The 15,529-nt window shown below is 49.2% G+C and overlaps 2 protein-coding genes across 3 annotated transcripts; one reads left to right on the forward strand and one right to left on the reverse strand.

Moving 5' to 3' along the window:
- Positions 1–6,517: 6,517 nt before the first annotated feature.
- LOC120659234 (serine/arginine repetitive matrix protein 1-like) lies at positions 6,518–9,214 on the reverse strand. The gene is made up of 2 exons (XM_039937291.1): positions 7,659–9,214; positions 6,518–7,581 (listed from the first exon to the last, which is right to left on the reverse strand). The coding sequence occupies exon 1, from the start codon at positions 9,125–9,127 to the stop codon at positions 7,754–7,756; it is 1,374 nt and encodes a 457-aa protein (XP_039793225.1). The 5' UTR covers positions 9,128–9,214; the 3' UTR covers positions 6,518–7,581; positions 7,659–7,753.
- A 1,445-nt stretch (positions 9,215–10,659) lies between these two features.
- LOC120659235 (serine/arginine repetitive matrix protein 1-like) lies at positions 10,660–14,557 on the forward strand. Of its 2 annotated transcripts, XM_039937292.1 has the most exons (5): positions 10,660–11,189; positions 11,270–11,371; positions 11,494–11,700; positions 11,815–11,979; positions 12,290–14,557. In XM_039937292.1, the coding sequence occupies exons 4-5, from the start codon at positions 11,968–11,970 to the stop codon at positions 13,304–13,306; spliced, it is 1,029 nt and encodes a 342-aa protein (XP_039793226.1). In that variant the 5' UTR covers positions 10,660–11,189; positions 11,270–11,371; positions 11,494–11,700; positions 11,815–11,967; the 3' UTR covers positions 13,307–14,557. The 2 variants fall into 2 exon arrangements, with proteins under 2 accessions (XP_039793226.1, XP_039793228.1); XM_039937294.1 differs by lacking the exons at positions 10,660–11,189; positions 11,270–11,371; positions 11,494–11,700 and having other exon boundaries at positions 11,717–11,979.
- Positions 14,558–15,529: the final 972 nt, after the last annotated feature.

The following is a 15,529-nucleotide window of genomic DNA, read 5'->3' on the forward strand; positions in this document are numbered from 1 at the left end:
CTGTGTACTCGATTAAAAAGAAAATCTTATAAACACCAAGCGGATCTACTAGTCGAGTGCATATCAAATGCTAAAGACTAACCTTTCTTAGATTAGGAAAGTTTCCTCAGCTTTCCCTCAAGAGCAGTCTTCTCAGATGAGAGTCTTCCAGTCAGCATAGGCGGAGTTCCAAGGAATCCATATAATTCAGTTTTTTAAGAATGATATAGTACATATGAGTGGTGATTTGTGATTTTGAGGCATTTTTAGAGTATAATTTACTACTCTAGATTGTGCAATGGTTAATGCTACTTAATTATAAATATTTAGAAAAATGACTATTTGTGTAGCATGATCCAGTAATAACTTGGAAGTCTGCAACAGGGTTTTGTAGCATGTTGGATTTGATCACCAAAGATCAGCCAACTGTATCTAACCATTCATCTCTTACCTGCTTTGGCTGCTATATTATTATATCATCTCCCTTGAATTATTTGTTTTAGCTGAGTCCAGTGTTGGAGTTTCTTTATGCCCCTCTAATAATGGAACTGGATGTAATTAAGAAAAAACTATGTTTCTTTAAATTATTGAATAACCCTTTCAGGAAATGTTAATCGGCATTTGTATTTTCACTATGGGGATGTTGGTTACCTTATAGAGCATAAAATTCTGTAATTGAAATGAAGAATTATCATCTCTTACTCTATCGTCTGCAGCAAATGATGAAAGTAGCCTAATGTTTTTATGCTATATTTCTGTCAATAGTTCAATACACTATAGTCAACACAATAAATAGAGTGATATGGAGAATGACACTAGCTTGCATTGTTATTTACTTAGGCTTTTGCAATTGCTCTTGCTTGTATTTTTTTTTAAGGGAAACTCTTGCGTGTATTCATCCAAGCCACGCACGGGCACCTGGACAATGTAAACTCCATTGAGTAGAAGGACAAGATCAACGATATAACATGTCTCTAAAACTTGACCAAGTTTTTATGTGCACAGGATTCTGGTGAGTTTGCAATGCCACGGTTGTTTAAATTATAGGTAGAGAGACCGAGCTTGTTGACTTTTCAAGAAAATAAGTTCAGAGAAACTACAACACAAGGCCAGGTGGACAAGAGTCGCAGACTGGTGATGCCCTTTGGATTTTTTTTTTTTATCTTGGGGACCCCTTCCTAACTGTTTTCTTCCAAATTATCGAATACTTTTAGTACTTCATTTGTTGGAAAGTGAACAATGATCCTTGAGTAGCATGTTCATTTCAGAATTAATCACCAGGCGCATATGTATTTATCTGATAGTTAGCAGCAGCTTCTCCTTAATCCCTATCTACCAAAATTTGATGAGTGCCAACTTAGAGCATCTCCAAGAGTTTGCCATATTTTATTTGGCATATCTTGTATTTTGTCAACTTCTAAAAAGATATGCCAAGTAAAAAAAGAGTTTATCTCCAACAGTTTGGCATAATTCACTTTCCAAATCTAGATCTAATTTACATCAGGAACCCTAAGAGAGAAACAAAATTATATTTATGCCCTTTCACCTCTTGAAAACTTAAATCAGGAACCCTTCTTTGTTATTTATTTCTTTTTCCACCCTCCCACCTGATTAGAAACCACGATGCCAACCGCGCGCGTATATTTACGCGCTGGAGGCTGATTTTTCCCAAGTTGCCAAAAATTGCCAAGTCTTTTGCCAAACTGTTGGAGGAGTATTTTTAACGTTTTTGCCAAAAATCAAAGATGGCAAATCGATTTGCCAAACTCTTGGAGATGCTCTTATTTATAGTACTCGTTTCCTCCTTGCACGTTGCAACTGCATTTTGGCCACATTATTACATGTTGTGGACGCCGGACTTTCATCACTTTCCTCCTGATGAATGATAACTGCTGTAGCTTCATGTGATAAAATTTGAATAGAGTGATTTTTATACCCGTAGCAACGCACGGGCACTGAACTAGTATAATCCAAAGGCCATTTTACATACCCATACCCTTTGGTCTTCCGCGGCGAGCGGATGCAGAGCGGAAGGCCAGTGCTTAGATATGGGTAATCGGGAGGAACTGAACCGATCAGTAGGGTTAATTTGGTTCTTACAAAAGTTCAGTTCTTTGAAAATAGGAACCGATCAGTTCTTTTTAGAGATAGAAATTGAGGAAATTCGGTTTTAGTTCTTTCGGTTCAGTTCTGGTTCTAACCGATCTAACCGAGTGTTCACAAAATCAAAAAAAAATTGGATCTCGGGCGGAGGGAGCCATCGTGGGCTCGTGGCGCCGGCGAGCCACGCATGTGTTGGCCGCGCACCTGCTGTGGCCTGAGATGGCCGCCGCAACCGCGCACGCACTGGATCCGCACACTCTGGGAAGAGGAGGACGACGGAGAAGGTGCGCCGCTGGGGTCTTTGGAGAGGAGGTGCGAGCGGCCGAGAGCGTCCATTGCGAGACCTGCTGCCGCGAGCTCCTTCGGGGGCGGGCACTGAGCGTGGGCGCCCGGGGTCGGCGAGCCGCGAGCACTAGCCGGTGGCGAGCGCCGGGCGCTTGGTGGCAGCGGGCCGGCGGGGTGGATGGGCTGGCGGCCAGCGGCCATGCGGGATGTGGGTAGGGGACGGGTCGGGGGCTGCTGGAAGGGAGTGGGAGTATGGGAGGGTAGGTCGGCCGGTGCTCTATTGGGGCTCGATGTGTTAATGGGCTAAATGGCTATCTATCTCCGTACTATTGGTTAACTGAGAACCGAACTGAAGTAACTGAGGAAATTTGGTTTTTGAGAAAGAGAAACCGAATAGGAACCGAAATTCTTAGTTTTACTTCAGTTCAACTCCGGTTTTTAGTTATTTCGGTTCGATTCTCGGTTAAATTTGCCCAGCCCGACCAGCTCTGGTGCGTGGGCTGAACGGTGGGTGGGGGTGTGGCTTGAGTGTCTGGTGGATGGCAGGCGGCAGCGGCGCCATCGGCGTAAGGGCTGGCGCCGACGAGGGGTAAGAGAGACTGCGGATCACTGGACAAGGTGCTAATCGTAAACATTACTATCCGAACCACGTGGCTATGTGTAAAAGAATTAATCACATCGCGATTATTTTGTAAATAGTATCCAAATCGGGACAACTTTGACATCCACCTTTGGTGTAAGATTGCAACCTTCTTGAGAGGGTTCATCCAAAAGAATCTCTCGAAATTTGGTGAGACTCCATTTAATCTTCTGTACCAAAACAGACCTGTAGAGTTTGAAAGAATGGCTACATCTTCTGAAAATTTTTTGGTTTCACATCAGTATGAATGCTCTTCACAGGAAGAGATTCCCAAGATAAGAATGCAAGATGTGATGTTTGGAAGCGTTAAGCCTCCAGGAAAATTTGATATCCTCCTATGGAGGGCTCAGATTCCCCCCTACTATAGCTATGCCTATACTTGTTCTACTATTGAAGAGCTAAAGACTACAGGTGCCAAGAGGAAGCGTTCTATGAAAAATGGAGTCACATCGAGATGATCTGGCTTAAGAATAAGCTCTTGGTTTTTTTTTTTGATACTTAAGGACTTTATTGAAATATCAAATACAAGATACAGAAATGAGGCGGTAGTTGCCCCAATGTATGCTTTGTAGAGCTAGATGGACATGACAAGGTGCCAAGTGATTAGCATTGTTACAAGCAAAAAGGCAAGCTGGAAGGTCAGCTTGAGATCTAGCTTGAGCCGCTAGATCGTGTGCAGTTGAGTTTCTTTGTCTTGGAATCTTGATGACAGTGAAGTTTGCTTGTTCAGAATTGCAGAGAAAATCTGCAATCAGTGGTCTTGTTCTCCAGTCAGCGGCTTGAGTGACCGGGTCTTGTTTGTGAAGGGTTGTTGCAAGTAGCTTAGAATCTGTCAAGTATTGCACTTGATTAATGTCTAAGGTCTTGATGATTGCTGAAGCTAGCGTTAGGGCATGTGTCTCAGCTTGTAGTGGATTCAGCGCTGAGTCAGTAACTGCCTGAATGAAGACATTGTTGAGTGTAGTTTGTTGTGCTCCTTGGATTAAAATTCCAAGGCCAGCTTGTCTTGGTTCGACCTCTGTGCGTCTGGTGTGATTGCTGCATCCACATAGCATCTTGTTCCTGGAAAAGGTGGTAGCGTGTTGTTGTGTGGTGGTGCTGTATTTTGTGGCTGGGTGGGAGCAGAAGGTTGATTTTGCAACTCTTGTGTGATAGTGTGTGAGATATGGATGTCTGCCTTAACAGCATGAAGGACATGTGAAACTTTCCACTCTTTTTTGTTGAACCTGAGATCATTCCGAGCTTTCCAAAGGAACCACATAGTGGTAATCAGCCTCTGAATCTCCTGCATAGAGGTAGTTGGGGTGATGAGTGAGCTTACTTCTTGTTGTACTCCTTGTGGTCCTTGAGGGAGGAGGTCTGTTCTGATGGAAGGCGTTCCTGCAAACCATACAGCTCTAGCAAAATGACATGAAAAGAAAAGATGATTATCAGTTTCCAAGTTTCCACAACAAGCGCATTTTTCATCAATATGCTGGGAAAAGCGTCCAGCTCTTTGTCCTGTCGCCAACGCTTGCCTAAGAAGTCTCCAAGTAAAAGTCTTCAGTCTTGGCTGCAATAAGCTGTTTCTCCAAATAATGTTCAGAATGTGCAAGATAGGTTGTGGAAGAGAACGACTGCCTTGATTGTTAATAGGAGCCGGGTTTTGATTTGCTAACATTAGGTATGCTTCTTTAGCAGTGCAGGTGCCTGTGATGGAAGTGTCCCAACAAAGGTAATCATCATGGTGGTGATTAATAATCTGGATTTTTGTAACCTCTTGAACACTTTGAGGTCCGAAGAAGAGCTCTATTTTTTGTGTGTCCCAATGTTTTGTGTGTTGGATCCAAAGGTCAGAAACTATGTTGGGGATGGAGGTGCGAGGTGCATTGTCTTGTAGTCTATCATGCATATTGTTCCAGGAGGCTACCCAAGGTTGAGACCAAATGTTTGTGTTGCCCTTAGCTATTTGGTAGAAGCTGTGCTCATGTAAATAATTTTTTATTTTCAAGATAGAAGCCCAGAAAATGGATCTAGGAGTGTGCAAGGGCGCTGTCCAAAAGGAGTTGCTGGGATAGTACTTAGCTTTGAGAATAGCAGAGAGGTATGGGTCCTGATATGAAGCTATGCTCCAGGCCATTTTGATCAATAGACTTTTATTTACCAGGTCAATTCTTTTGATGCCAAGTCCTCCCTGTGCTTTGTCCCTGCAAATGTCTTCCCAGGCTCTTAGATGCAAAGGTTGTGAAGCATCCTCTTCTTGTACTCCTGCCCACCAGAAATTCCTAATAACGGCAGTAATTTTTGCAAGAAGCTTCTTTTTTAGCAAAACATGAGCCATGTAATAGATAGGAATTGAAGCAAAAACAGATTGAATGTAAGCCAATCTACCAGCATGGTTAAGTTTGTTTGCTTTTAAGGTTGTTAACTTATTTTTGAATTTATGGTAGATAAAGTCATAAGCCTGTATCCTATCAGCTTGGTTAATAATCAAAGGGTGTCCTAGATGTATAGTATTTGGTTGAAGATCAGGCACAGGGAAAAAAGATTTGAGCTGCCGCTTGAGAGAGTTACTTACTGTTTTGCTGAAGAGTATGGAGGATTTGTTCCAATTTGGTGTCTGTCCTGAAACTCGGCAAAAATTTTGTAGAATGTTTTTTATGGTTGCAACTTCAGTAGGGTCAGCTTTGCCACAGATAATAAGGTCGTCAGCGAACATCAACGAATGAATAGGGGGACCATTAGGACCTAACCGAATACCCGAGACAGAATCATTATCCATCGCTTCCTGAAGGCAAATGGACAGTTCATTGATAGCGGTGACAAAAAGGTACGGGGATAAAGGGCAGCCTTGTCGTATTCCTCTTTGAGCACTAAAAGCTCCAAAAGGCTGACCATTGACAAGCACAGAAAAGGACGTAGAAGTCATACAAGTGCCGACAAGATCGATGAAATGATCATGAAACCCCTGACGTCGAAGAGCCTGAGCAACAAAGGACCATTCTAGTCTATCAAAGGCTTTAGCTAGGTCTAATTTTAACATGAAACCCGGGAATTTCCAAGATCTTAGCTGAAAAGAATGAGCAATTTCCTGCGCTAAAATGATATTTGTTGTAATGTTCCTGCCTTTTACAAAAGCATGCTGAGAAGGATGAATGAGGTGTGGCAAATGGTTTTTTATTCTTTCAGCTAAAGACTTTGCTATGATCTTATAAAAAACATTGCACAGGCTAATAGGTCTAAAATCTTGAGGCATTAAACAGTTCGTTTTCTTAGGGATTAGCACAATATAGGTGTTATTAGCATTTTCAGGAAGAGTACCTGTGTTGTAGAAATTTTTCACTAAAGCAGTGATGTCTTCAGCTATCCAAGGCCATGCAGCTATATAAAAGGCAACATTTAGGCCATCTGGTCCAGGTGATGCATCTTTCTTCATCCGTTGAAGTATGGTTCTGATTTCCTGTTTATCTGGTATGGACAGAGTGAACTCATCATTAATTGCTACCTGAGGTGGGTGGTGGTGAAGGGTTGGTAGCTGGGTTGGATCGTCAGTTAGCTGTGTAGTGAACAGGTTCGTGAAGTAGTCGATGAAAACTGTTCCAATTTCTTGCACGTTTGCAGTTTGATTTCCTTGGCTGTCCTGGATCAAGGAGATCCTGTTCTTCCTTGTCCTCTTGATTATTGCCTGATGGAAAAAGTTTGTGTTTCTATCTCCTTTGCAAACCCATGTCTTTTTGACTCTTTGGCGATGGTATTCAGCATTTCTTTGCATAAGATGGTGGTGCTGATGCGTAAGTGTGGCTTCTTTGCTGTGGTTTCTGTTTGATGGGTGGGCTAATTGTAGATCTATTAGTTGCTTTTCAATTTGGTCTAGCTGCTGGTGGATAGGTTTTTTGGCTTTGCTCCAGTGTTTGAGATCTTTGGCTAGTTGGTTTGTTCTGGTGTGGAAAGAATTATTTGCTGTTTTGCTCCAACTTGCATTCGCAGTTGTTTGGAAGTCCTCTTCAAGTAGCCACCAGTTTTCAAATCTGAAAGGTTTAGGTTTTGGAGTTGGTTTGGATTCTAGGATGGCAAGAATGGGTGCATGGTCACTGTAAAGGATGGGTAGGTGGTATATGGTCGTTCTTGGGAAAATTGTACACCACTCTGCATTAGCTAAACAACGATCAAGACGTTCATAAGTGGGGTTAGTCGTAAACCGCTTGTTGGACCAAGTATATGCAGGGCCATTGTAACCCAAATCAAATAAACCACATTGTTTCACGAGATAGCAGAAATCACGGATACGATTAAAATTAGGAGCTTTGGGGCCGCATTTTTCTGCTACATGCATAATTTTATTCATATCACCCATACAGAAAGTAGGAGTATCAGGAATTGCTAAGACAAAGGTTGATACATCCTGCCAGATAAGACTAGTCTGCTGGTGATGAGGGTCTCCATAGATACAAACTAGATTAAAGTTCTGACTAGTTGGTTTATGTACACATTTTGCTAGGATATAAAAGCGACTGGAGTGCACTACTTGAAGGTCTACTTCATCATTCCACAAAAGCCAAAGGCCTCCAGAGAGTCCTGTTGCTGGCACTATATAACTATCATGCATGGAAAAACGATTGATTAGCTGAGCTAAATTTATTTTGGAGTTCCTTGTTTCGGATATGAAAATTACCTGTGCCTTGGTTGAGTTGATCAAACGGGCGAGATGGTTCAGCGTCGGACTGTTGAGGCTCCCGCCCGAACCTCTACAATTCCAGCTTAGAAAACTCATTTGTCACCCGACGCCCTTGAGGCTGGCGCCCTAGCCTGTTCTTGATCATGTGGGAGAGTAGCCAAATCTTGAGCTGCTGGATGCGTCACTGCAGGAAGGTCTCCTGGCCAGGAGATGTTGTCGCCACCGGGATTGAAACCACCGGGATTGTAATCTTGAAGGTGATGTTCAGCAGTATCGAGCGGAAGCAGGTGATGCATAGCTTCTGCCAGAGGGCCGCCATCAAAGTAACCACCAAGACGGCCAGCAAGACTTCCCTGGGCTTGTTGCAGAGGAGTAGGATAGGGAAGCTCGCCAGCAGCAGAAGGAATTCGCTGAGTTGGAGGACGTAGACCTCCACCATGGGCGGGATTTGGCGAATCCCACCCGCTGGGCCGAGCTCGAGGTTGTCCGCGCACGTTTCTAGTGTTGGCATTGGTTGTTGCAGCATCTCTGTAGTCATAGTCGAGGTTGGCTCCAGGATCAGGTGACCGCATACGGCGAGTACCAGCCAGCAGTAGTTGTGGAGCTTCCAAAGAACTACCGACGACCGGCCTTTTGTCTTTCTCTGCTGCGGTGAAGCGCCGGAAGAAGCCCTGGCGACGGGAGGCGCGAGCAGGTGGAGGCGTAGGGGAGTTGGAGGGGCTGTGGTCTTGGCGAAGAGGAGAAGGAGAAGAGGCCGCAGCAGAGAGCGCCGGCGAGAGGGATCGACGCGCCGGACGACCCAGCCTCGGAGGAGAACCGAGGCGACGGCGAGGTAGCCTGGACCTGGGATGAGGAGGGGTGGATGTACGGGCAGTGGGAGGTGATTGACCAGCAGTGGGAGTTTTGTTGGATGAAATCTTGGTTTTGGCTCTGGGTGGGGATTTATTGGTTCGGGTTGTAGGAAGCGGAAGCTGGAAGGTCAGGGGCGGCGCCATGGCAATCGTTGCAAGCTGATGAGATGTGCAAGGAATGGAAGTAGTGAAGCCAAATTGGGGATCGAGAGGAGCGCCGTGATGGGGGAGAAAGGGGAAAAGCTGGTGGGCCTGGAGAATACTATATGTTTGTTCTGCAAAGGTGTCCCCAGGCTGGATATGTGGCTGTGGTGGATTCTGTGGAGTTGGGACCCGAGAAGCTGAGGAGGCCGGAAGAAAAGGTTGCTGAGGTCCAGCAGCTCTCTGTAGTGCCCCCATTATTGAAGTCTGTACTTGTTGGTTTATCTGCTCCCCAAGGTCAGCAGGGGAAAAGGCCTCCTTTGGTTCAGTTTGCTCACGCACATGCTGCTGATCTGAGGCCATGTCCAGGTTTGGTACCGGCTGTTTTCCCAAAATGCCCCTGTTGCCATGCATCGTCGCAGCAATTGGGTCAAGTTGCATCTGAATGGCAAGCTCAGGAACCTGACAATTCATATCAACTTGCTGAAGGGCGGTGGAGACTTGCGTAGCATTCTTATCAACACTTATCTTCTGCTGTTCAGATGTCAGGATAAGTTGACTTTGTTGGGCTTCAGCGGCCTGCCTAGTTGACCCTGTATTTTCCCTTGCATGCTACTTGGACTGGGTTGCAGTTGCCCAAGAATTTCTACAAATCTTTTTTACAAGTCAGAGCCTCAACACGCTTCATGGCTTCAACTCGTTTTGGATAAATTTATATGTCTTTCTCATGAATAATGAAGCCCAAGAATTTTCTGGCCGATACTTCTCTTGGTTGAATAGGATCTGGAGTGCTACCTATCCCTGGAGCTGTACTTAAGACATCTTGCTACCTTTTTTCCTTAAGACACCTTGCTACCTTTTTTCCTTAAAACATCTTGCTATATTTTTTCCTTAAGACATCTTGCTATAACTTTTTTCCTTGAGGCACCTTGCTGTCTTTCATGTACCTGTACTGTATTAATGCTGCAATTTGGTACTTCGATTGATGCTATATATCATGCTTGCTCTGTTTCCCTGTGTGCGTGTACTTGTGTGAAATCGTTGTTGGTTGGGACCGTACCTTGCCGGGATGCCGCCGGTGCAGTTTTTTTTTTTTGATAAAACAGTACCTGTATTATACCAACATCATACGTGTACAAGACCAGGACCATACAGGCACCTACTAGAACCATAGAGAGGAAACAGCTGTCCACATACATTTGCACAAAAGACCTTGACAAAAGAGAAAATTACAACTAGGTCCAGCAGATCTTTTGCACACGCTATGGCCACCAGACGTCGCCGTCGCCGCCGCCTTCCTCCGCCGTGCCCATGGTCAGGGCCAAAAGAAGACGACGTGAACACTGAGGTCAAAAGGAACTCCATCGCTGCAAAGCTTTGAATCGAGCCGCAATAGAAGAGAACGAAGAAAGCGCATCGGCCGGGGACGCACCCAAGCTCCTTTGACCGTGGATCTGCCCTCCTCGCCGACGAACAGCAAAGAACAAGTCCAGATCCACCCACCCCGTAACCAACAAATCAGCAGTCATCCCCCTCCAGAGCTTCGCAGACGTACCTTGCTGGAACCTCTGGAAGCCGACTTCTACCTTGGAGTCACGAAGGACCAGAAGAAACCTCGCGTCAACGAGGCACCCCGCTCCATGGGACCCACCCTCACTAGCCCCTCGCCGATGCCGGAGTAAGCATCGCCGAGACGATGAAGGAGCTGGAGGGACTTATTCCATCGCGCCGCCGCCGTCATCGCCTCGCCGACGCCGCTTGGACACCTACCTGGAAACACAAACCTAGACAAGCTAGTACCTAATCTACACCACCGGGCTGAGAACCAGAAATCCCCACACATCCGAGGCCTAGAAGGCCACCAGAGGCGGGGGAGATCAACGGCCTCGCCGGCGGGAGCACGGGCGGCGCCGCCGGTGCAGTTTGGCTCAGGACGAAAGCAACATATCCTGGCAGTCAAGAGCTGTACCCTTTCTCAGAGAGTGCTGGACGTGTTTGGTGTTGGAGTTGAGTGGATGACACTTTTGGCAAGTGTTCGCCAACTGTAAAACTTTCTTGAATTCAGCCATTTGGGGCAATTTGGCAATACAATCAGGTGGGGATCCTCTCCCCCCGTTGACAGTCAAAAAAAAAAAGAGTGGTTTTTCCACTCCTGCCGGCCCGGGCAGGTAAGCTCTATACCGTTGATCCGTTCCAACATTCGTGCGCTCAGATCTACCCCCTGAAGATGGTCCCACCAGCATGGGGGAGCAGTGCCCCGGAAGCTCTCGCCAGGCATTTCTGGTGGAGAATAGCCAGGTGTGGAGCGAGGCAGTTTTGTTTGGGACCCACTCTTCCTCGGATTCCCCTGCCAAAACCCAGTGCAACCATTCGACGGTATATTCTTCCTCTTCAACCCGAGGTCATCAATGGCGTTTCCCTGCTGTTCTTAGATCCTGTTTTTTTGGAATCTGGTGAGGAAGACAAATGGCGCCTGCAGGAGAGGATCAGAGCAATGCAGATGAGCCGGACCATCACATTCAAATGGCCGGTGCAGGTACGTGTGTAGATGATGTCCTCTCTTCTCTCGTTACGATGTGCAGACCACCCAAGCTTAACCTGCTCTTGAAATTGCAGGAACTAGTAGTGGTTTTGTTTCTGTTGGACAGACTGCCGTTCTTAACTGCTACCCCTTCATGCTGCAACATCACGTCAACCAACAGATGGGGAATCAAGTTGGTCAGTTTTCGGTTCTTGAAACCGTCGGAAAAGTTTGTTTTGAACCATAATAGCTGGAGGCAATTGTTGGTCTGACTTTTGTTCTTATATCTGCATTTGTGACTTGTTGACGACCAATTCAGGGACAGGGATGACATTTCAGGATATGGTAATGAGAGTCAGCACTGGAGTGCTGAACTATGCAGTGGCTGACTTCACTGAAAAAATTGGGAGTGAGCGTATAGATAAATTTCAGGTTTGCCTCGAGTTCTTGGTCATATGGTTCTAGAGAGTTGCCCAGTGGACCATGCCCTCGACACATCTGTTGAAGTTGAATCTCTACCCATTGGGTAAATATTTCATTTTTTTTAAAAGCAGAACAATTGTTCACACTGCATTGCTTTGACATTCGGTTTTCATACTTAATACTTGTTTGTTTTTTGTTACCATCGGGCATTGATAAGCATGGGAGATGATGGAAGCAACTGCAAATCAACTCCTACAGGGGATAGTGCCAGCAACCAGAATCAAGAAATGCACTGTTTGTTGGGAATTGAACAAGAAGGCAATGTTTCTACTGACAACAGAATCATCAGTACAGAAAACAGAGCGCAGCCATGGCCAAAAGGGTATGAACCATCTGACTCTTTTTTTGTTGTTGTATATTTAGTTGAATCCGCATCAACTTAGCTTAGCTTAAAATTGATTGTTCATAACTGCTGTAGTATTTTTTGTTTAGCTGCAAAAATAGAAGCTTGGATTTTCTTTTGTGTAAACCTGCAGAATAGAAGCTTGGAAATATACTGCACCTGCTACAATTTGAACATTGAACTATCAATTTGTCAACACTACCTAAAGTTGTGCTTGACCATTATGTATATCTTACTTTTGCCAAAAAGGTTTAATCATAATGAGTTGTACCTGTAACCATCGTGCTAGGTGATGGCGCTCCCCCGCTCCTCCTCCTCCCCCGCACCCTCCTGCTACCCCCATGGCGCTCACCGCCGACCCACGCCGGAGACCACCCCGAGCCCGGCGGCCACCCCCGGAACCCCTACCTCCCCGACGTCCTCGACGGCGTGCGCTCCTACGCCGGTGTTCTCCCCCCCTCTGAAGCAGGGGTCGCGCCTCTCTCCGCTCGCGGCCCCGTTCGTGCCGGCGGGCCGCTCCAAATTCCTCCGCTGGAGGGACGACAGCCCAGCGGTGGAGGATGGCGAGCCGCCTGCCCCCTTCTACCGGGATGTCCTTGCGGGCGCTGTGCCTGTGCGGGCTCCCCGCCTCGACGTTCTGCCGGCGCGTGCTCGGGCGGATGGGCAGCGGCGTCCCCCATCGCCCGTGCGGCAGAGGTCCTCTGCTCCCTCCCGCCATCGCCACCCCTCTGCGAGGCCCGCGCCCCCTCGACGGCCTGCTGGTCCCGATGGGGATGGATGGCAGAAGGTCCTGACCCGCAAGGAGAGGAGGAGGAGGTCGTCGTCGGCCACTCGGCGCACCGTCAGCCCCGTCCCCGACGAACTGCGGGATAAGTGCTTCAACTGCCTGGCTCGGGATCACCGGCGCGCTCACTGCCGGAGCCCAACCAGGTGCTACCGCTGCCACGAGACGGGCCACATGACGTACAGTTGCAGCCGGCCACGGCGGTCTCCGGAAGGCGCCGCTCCCGTTGGCCACGATCAGCCGCCCATGAAGCGGCCGCGGCTGGCGGGCAGGCCCTCTCCCAACCCAGCGCCCGCGTCCCCCCGCCGTGTGTTGCCTGTGGTTGCTCATTCGGTGGCGCCTGAGGCCCACGGGGCTGCCGGGAACTCCCGTCGACCTCGGCGCCGCCGCTCGCCTTCGTCCCGCAGCTCGGCTGGCGAGGTCGAGCCAGCTGCTCCCCTTCGGTCGAGCCGGGATGGTGCACCCCAGGATACCGGTGCCCCCGTGGTGACTGGAGGGTCGTCCTCGACCGGTCTGGCGTGACGTTCGTCGGAGCGCCCGGCGCGCGAGCTCTGCATCCTTGATCGCTCGGACGGCATCGTTAGAGCGGAGGTCGAGCTCCGCCGTGCGGTCCTCGTCACAGTGGTCGGCACGCGGCCGCAGGTGGCCCCCCTGGAGGCGCTCGAGGCCATCGCTGCGGCGAACGACCTCGCGCCGGACGCGCTCCGCATTGCCTCCTCTGCTCCGGAGGATTTCATCCTCCTTCTTCCGGATGAGGATGCCATTTCTCGGGTGTTGCGTGGCGGTGGGAGTGTCAGCACGGAGCGGTTCCGGCTCCTGCTCAAGCGCTGGAACAGACAAGCCCATGCGACGTGCCGGCGGCTTCTCTTCCGGGCGGATATCTCCATGGGAGGAATCCCGCCCCACGCCTGGGATCTCTCGACGGCGGAACAGCTCCTGGCCCCCTACTGCTGGGTGGAGAGGCTGCACCCTGCCACAGCGGAGCAGTCCGACATGCGGCGTTTCAATCTCACTGCTTGGACATCGCAGAAGGGCGCCCCCTCGCTCTGAGGTCCTCTGCCCCAGCGGCTGTGGCATCTGCGGAGCAGAGTCCCCTCCTCGCCGCGGTGTCCGGATGCCCATCTGCTTCGGACGCTGCACCACCCTCACCTCCGACGACTAAGGGGGTCTCAGCGACTTCTTCTCCGTGCTTGGCCGCTCGAGCCCCGGACGCATCACCTATGCGCTCGGCTTCGGCTGGGGATTCGATCTATGGTCCCCGTGTCTACCCAATCAAGGTATGCACGGTGGTCTACCAAAGGAAGCGCCTCAAGAATAGGGCACCGCCGACCCGTCCTGCGCTCAGGGGTTTCCTAGCTCGGGTATCCAGACCGACGGTCTCTCTGCTGCGGGAGCCCGCTCCGCGTGTCCAGAGGCGCCGGACCATGACCCCAGTCAAGGTGCCACGTCGCAGCAGACGACTCGCCATTGCTGCTCGCAGGTCTGAGGCTGATGCTACTCGCAGGGCGCAGGCCGTCCTTATGCGGAAGCTGGGCATCATCGGGGAGTCGGAGCACATCAGCATCGACGCGCAGGATGACTACGCGTGCTTGTTCATGCAGGAACTCTCGCAGACTCACATTGCAGCGTTGGCGGCCCTCTTTGGCTGGTCTGTGCCCGACGACGCTGAGGTCCGAGGGGTGGACTTGTGTGTGTGGGTGTGACTCGCCGGTGTTGGCGATTGTAGCTGGAGCTCCCAACTGTTTTCCCAATGAATATATCTAATATTCTGTATTGGAATGTCCGGGGATTGAATCGGCGGGCACGACGTGATTCTGTGCGGGAGGTGGTGACCTCCTCTAGGCCGGACATTGTTTGCCTCCAGGAGACGAAGATGGCGACCATTTCCCCGTCGACGATCTTGTCCACGCTTGGTGCCGACTTTGATCAGCACAATTTTTTGCCTGCATCTGGGGATTCAAGGACCCGTGGGGGGATCCTGATTGCTTGGCGCAGGGGATCCTGCCAGGCAGCGGCAACCCGAGTGGATACTTACTCGGCCTCGGTGAAGTTTGTTTTGGAGGACGGCAATGAGTGGTGGTTTACAGGGGTCTACGGACCGAACCTAGATGCCGATAAGCTGCATTTCTTGCAGGAGCTCCGAGACATCCGTGCTGGTTGCCCAGGCCCCTGGCTCATCGGAGGAGATTTCAACCTCATCTATCGCTCGGCCGATAAGAACAACCCGAACGTGGATAGGGCCATGATGGGAAGGTTCCGGAGGCTCATCAACGAGCTGGAATTGCAGGAGCTGGAATTACTCGGCCGCCGTTTCACTTGGTCCAACGAGAGGGACTCTCCTACGTTGGTCCGCCTCGATCGGGTGCTCTGCTCTTCTTCCTAGGAACAATTGTTCCCCGATTCCTTGCTCCAGAGCACGGCGGCGGGTATTTCAGACCACTGCCCCCTGGTTCTCGGCCTGCGCGACAATGTGCGTGGTCGAGGACGCTTCCACTTTGAGGGCTTCTGGCCTTCTCTCGATGGATTTCTGGAGGTTGTTGACAACGCCTGGGCGTCTCCAGTCCCCGGGATATGCCCGTTTGAGCGGCTGGCAGCAAAGTTTAAAGGGCTCACTATCGCCCTCCAGTCGTGGAGCCAGAAGATGGTGGGCCATGTCAACTCCAAACTGCGCCAGGCCAGGGAGTTACTCCACCAATTGGATATCGAACAAGACCTCAGATCGCTCTCGGACCAGGAAGCTTGGTT

This window comes from Panicum virgatum, chromosome 2N, assembly GCF_016808335.1.
Source record: "Panicum virgatum strain AP13 chromosome 2N, P.virgatum_v5, whole genome shotgun sequence".
Taxonomy (NCBI): domain Eukaryota; kingdom Viridiplantae; phylum Streptophyta; class Magnoliopsida; order Poales; family Poaceae; genus Panicum; species Panicum virgatum.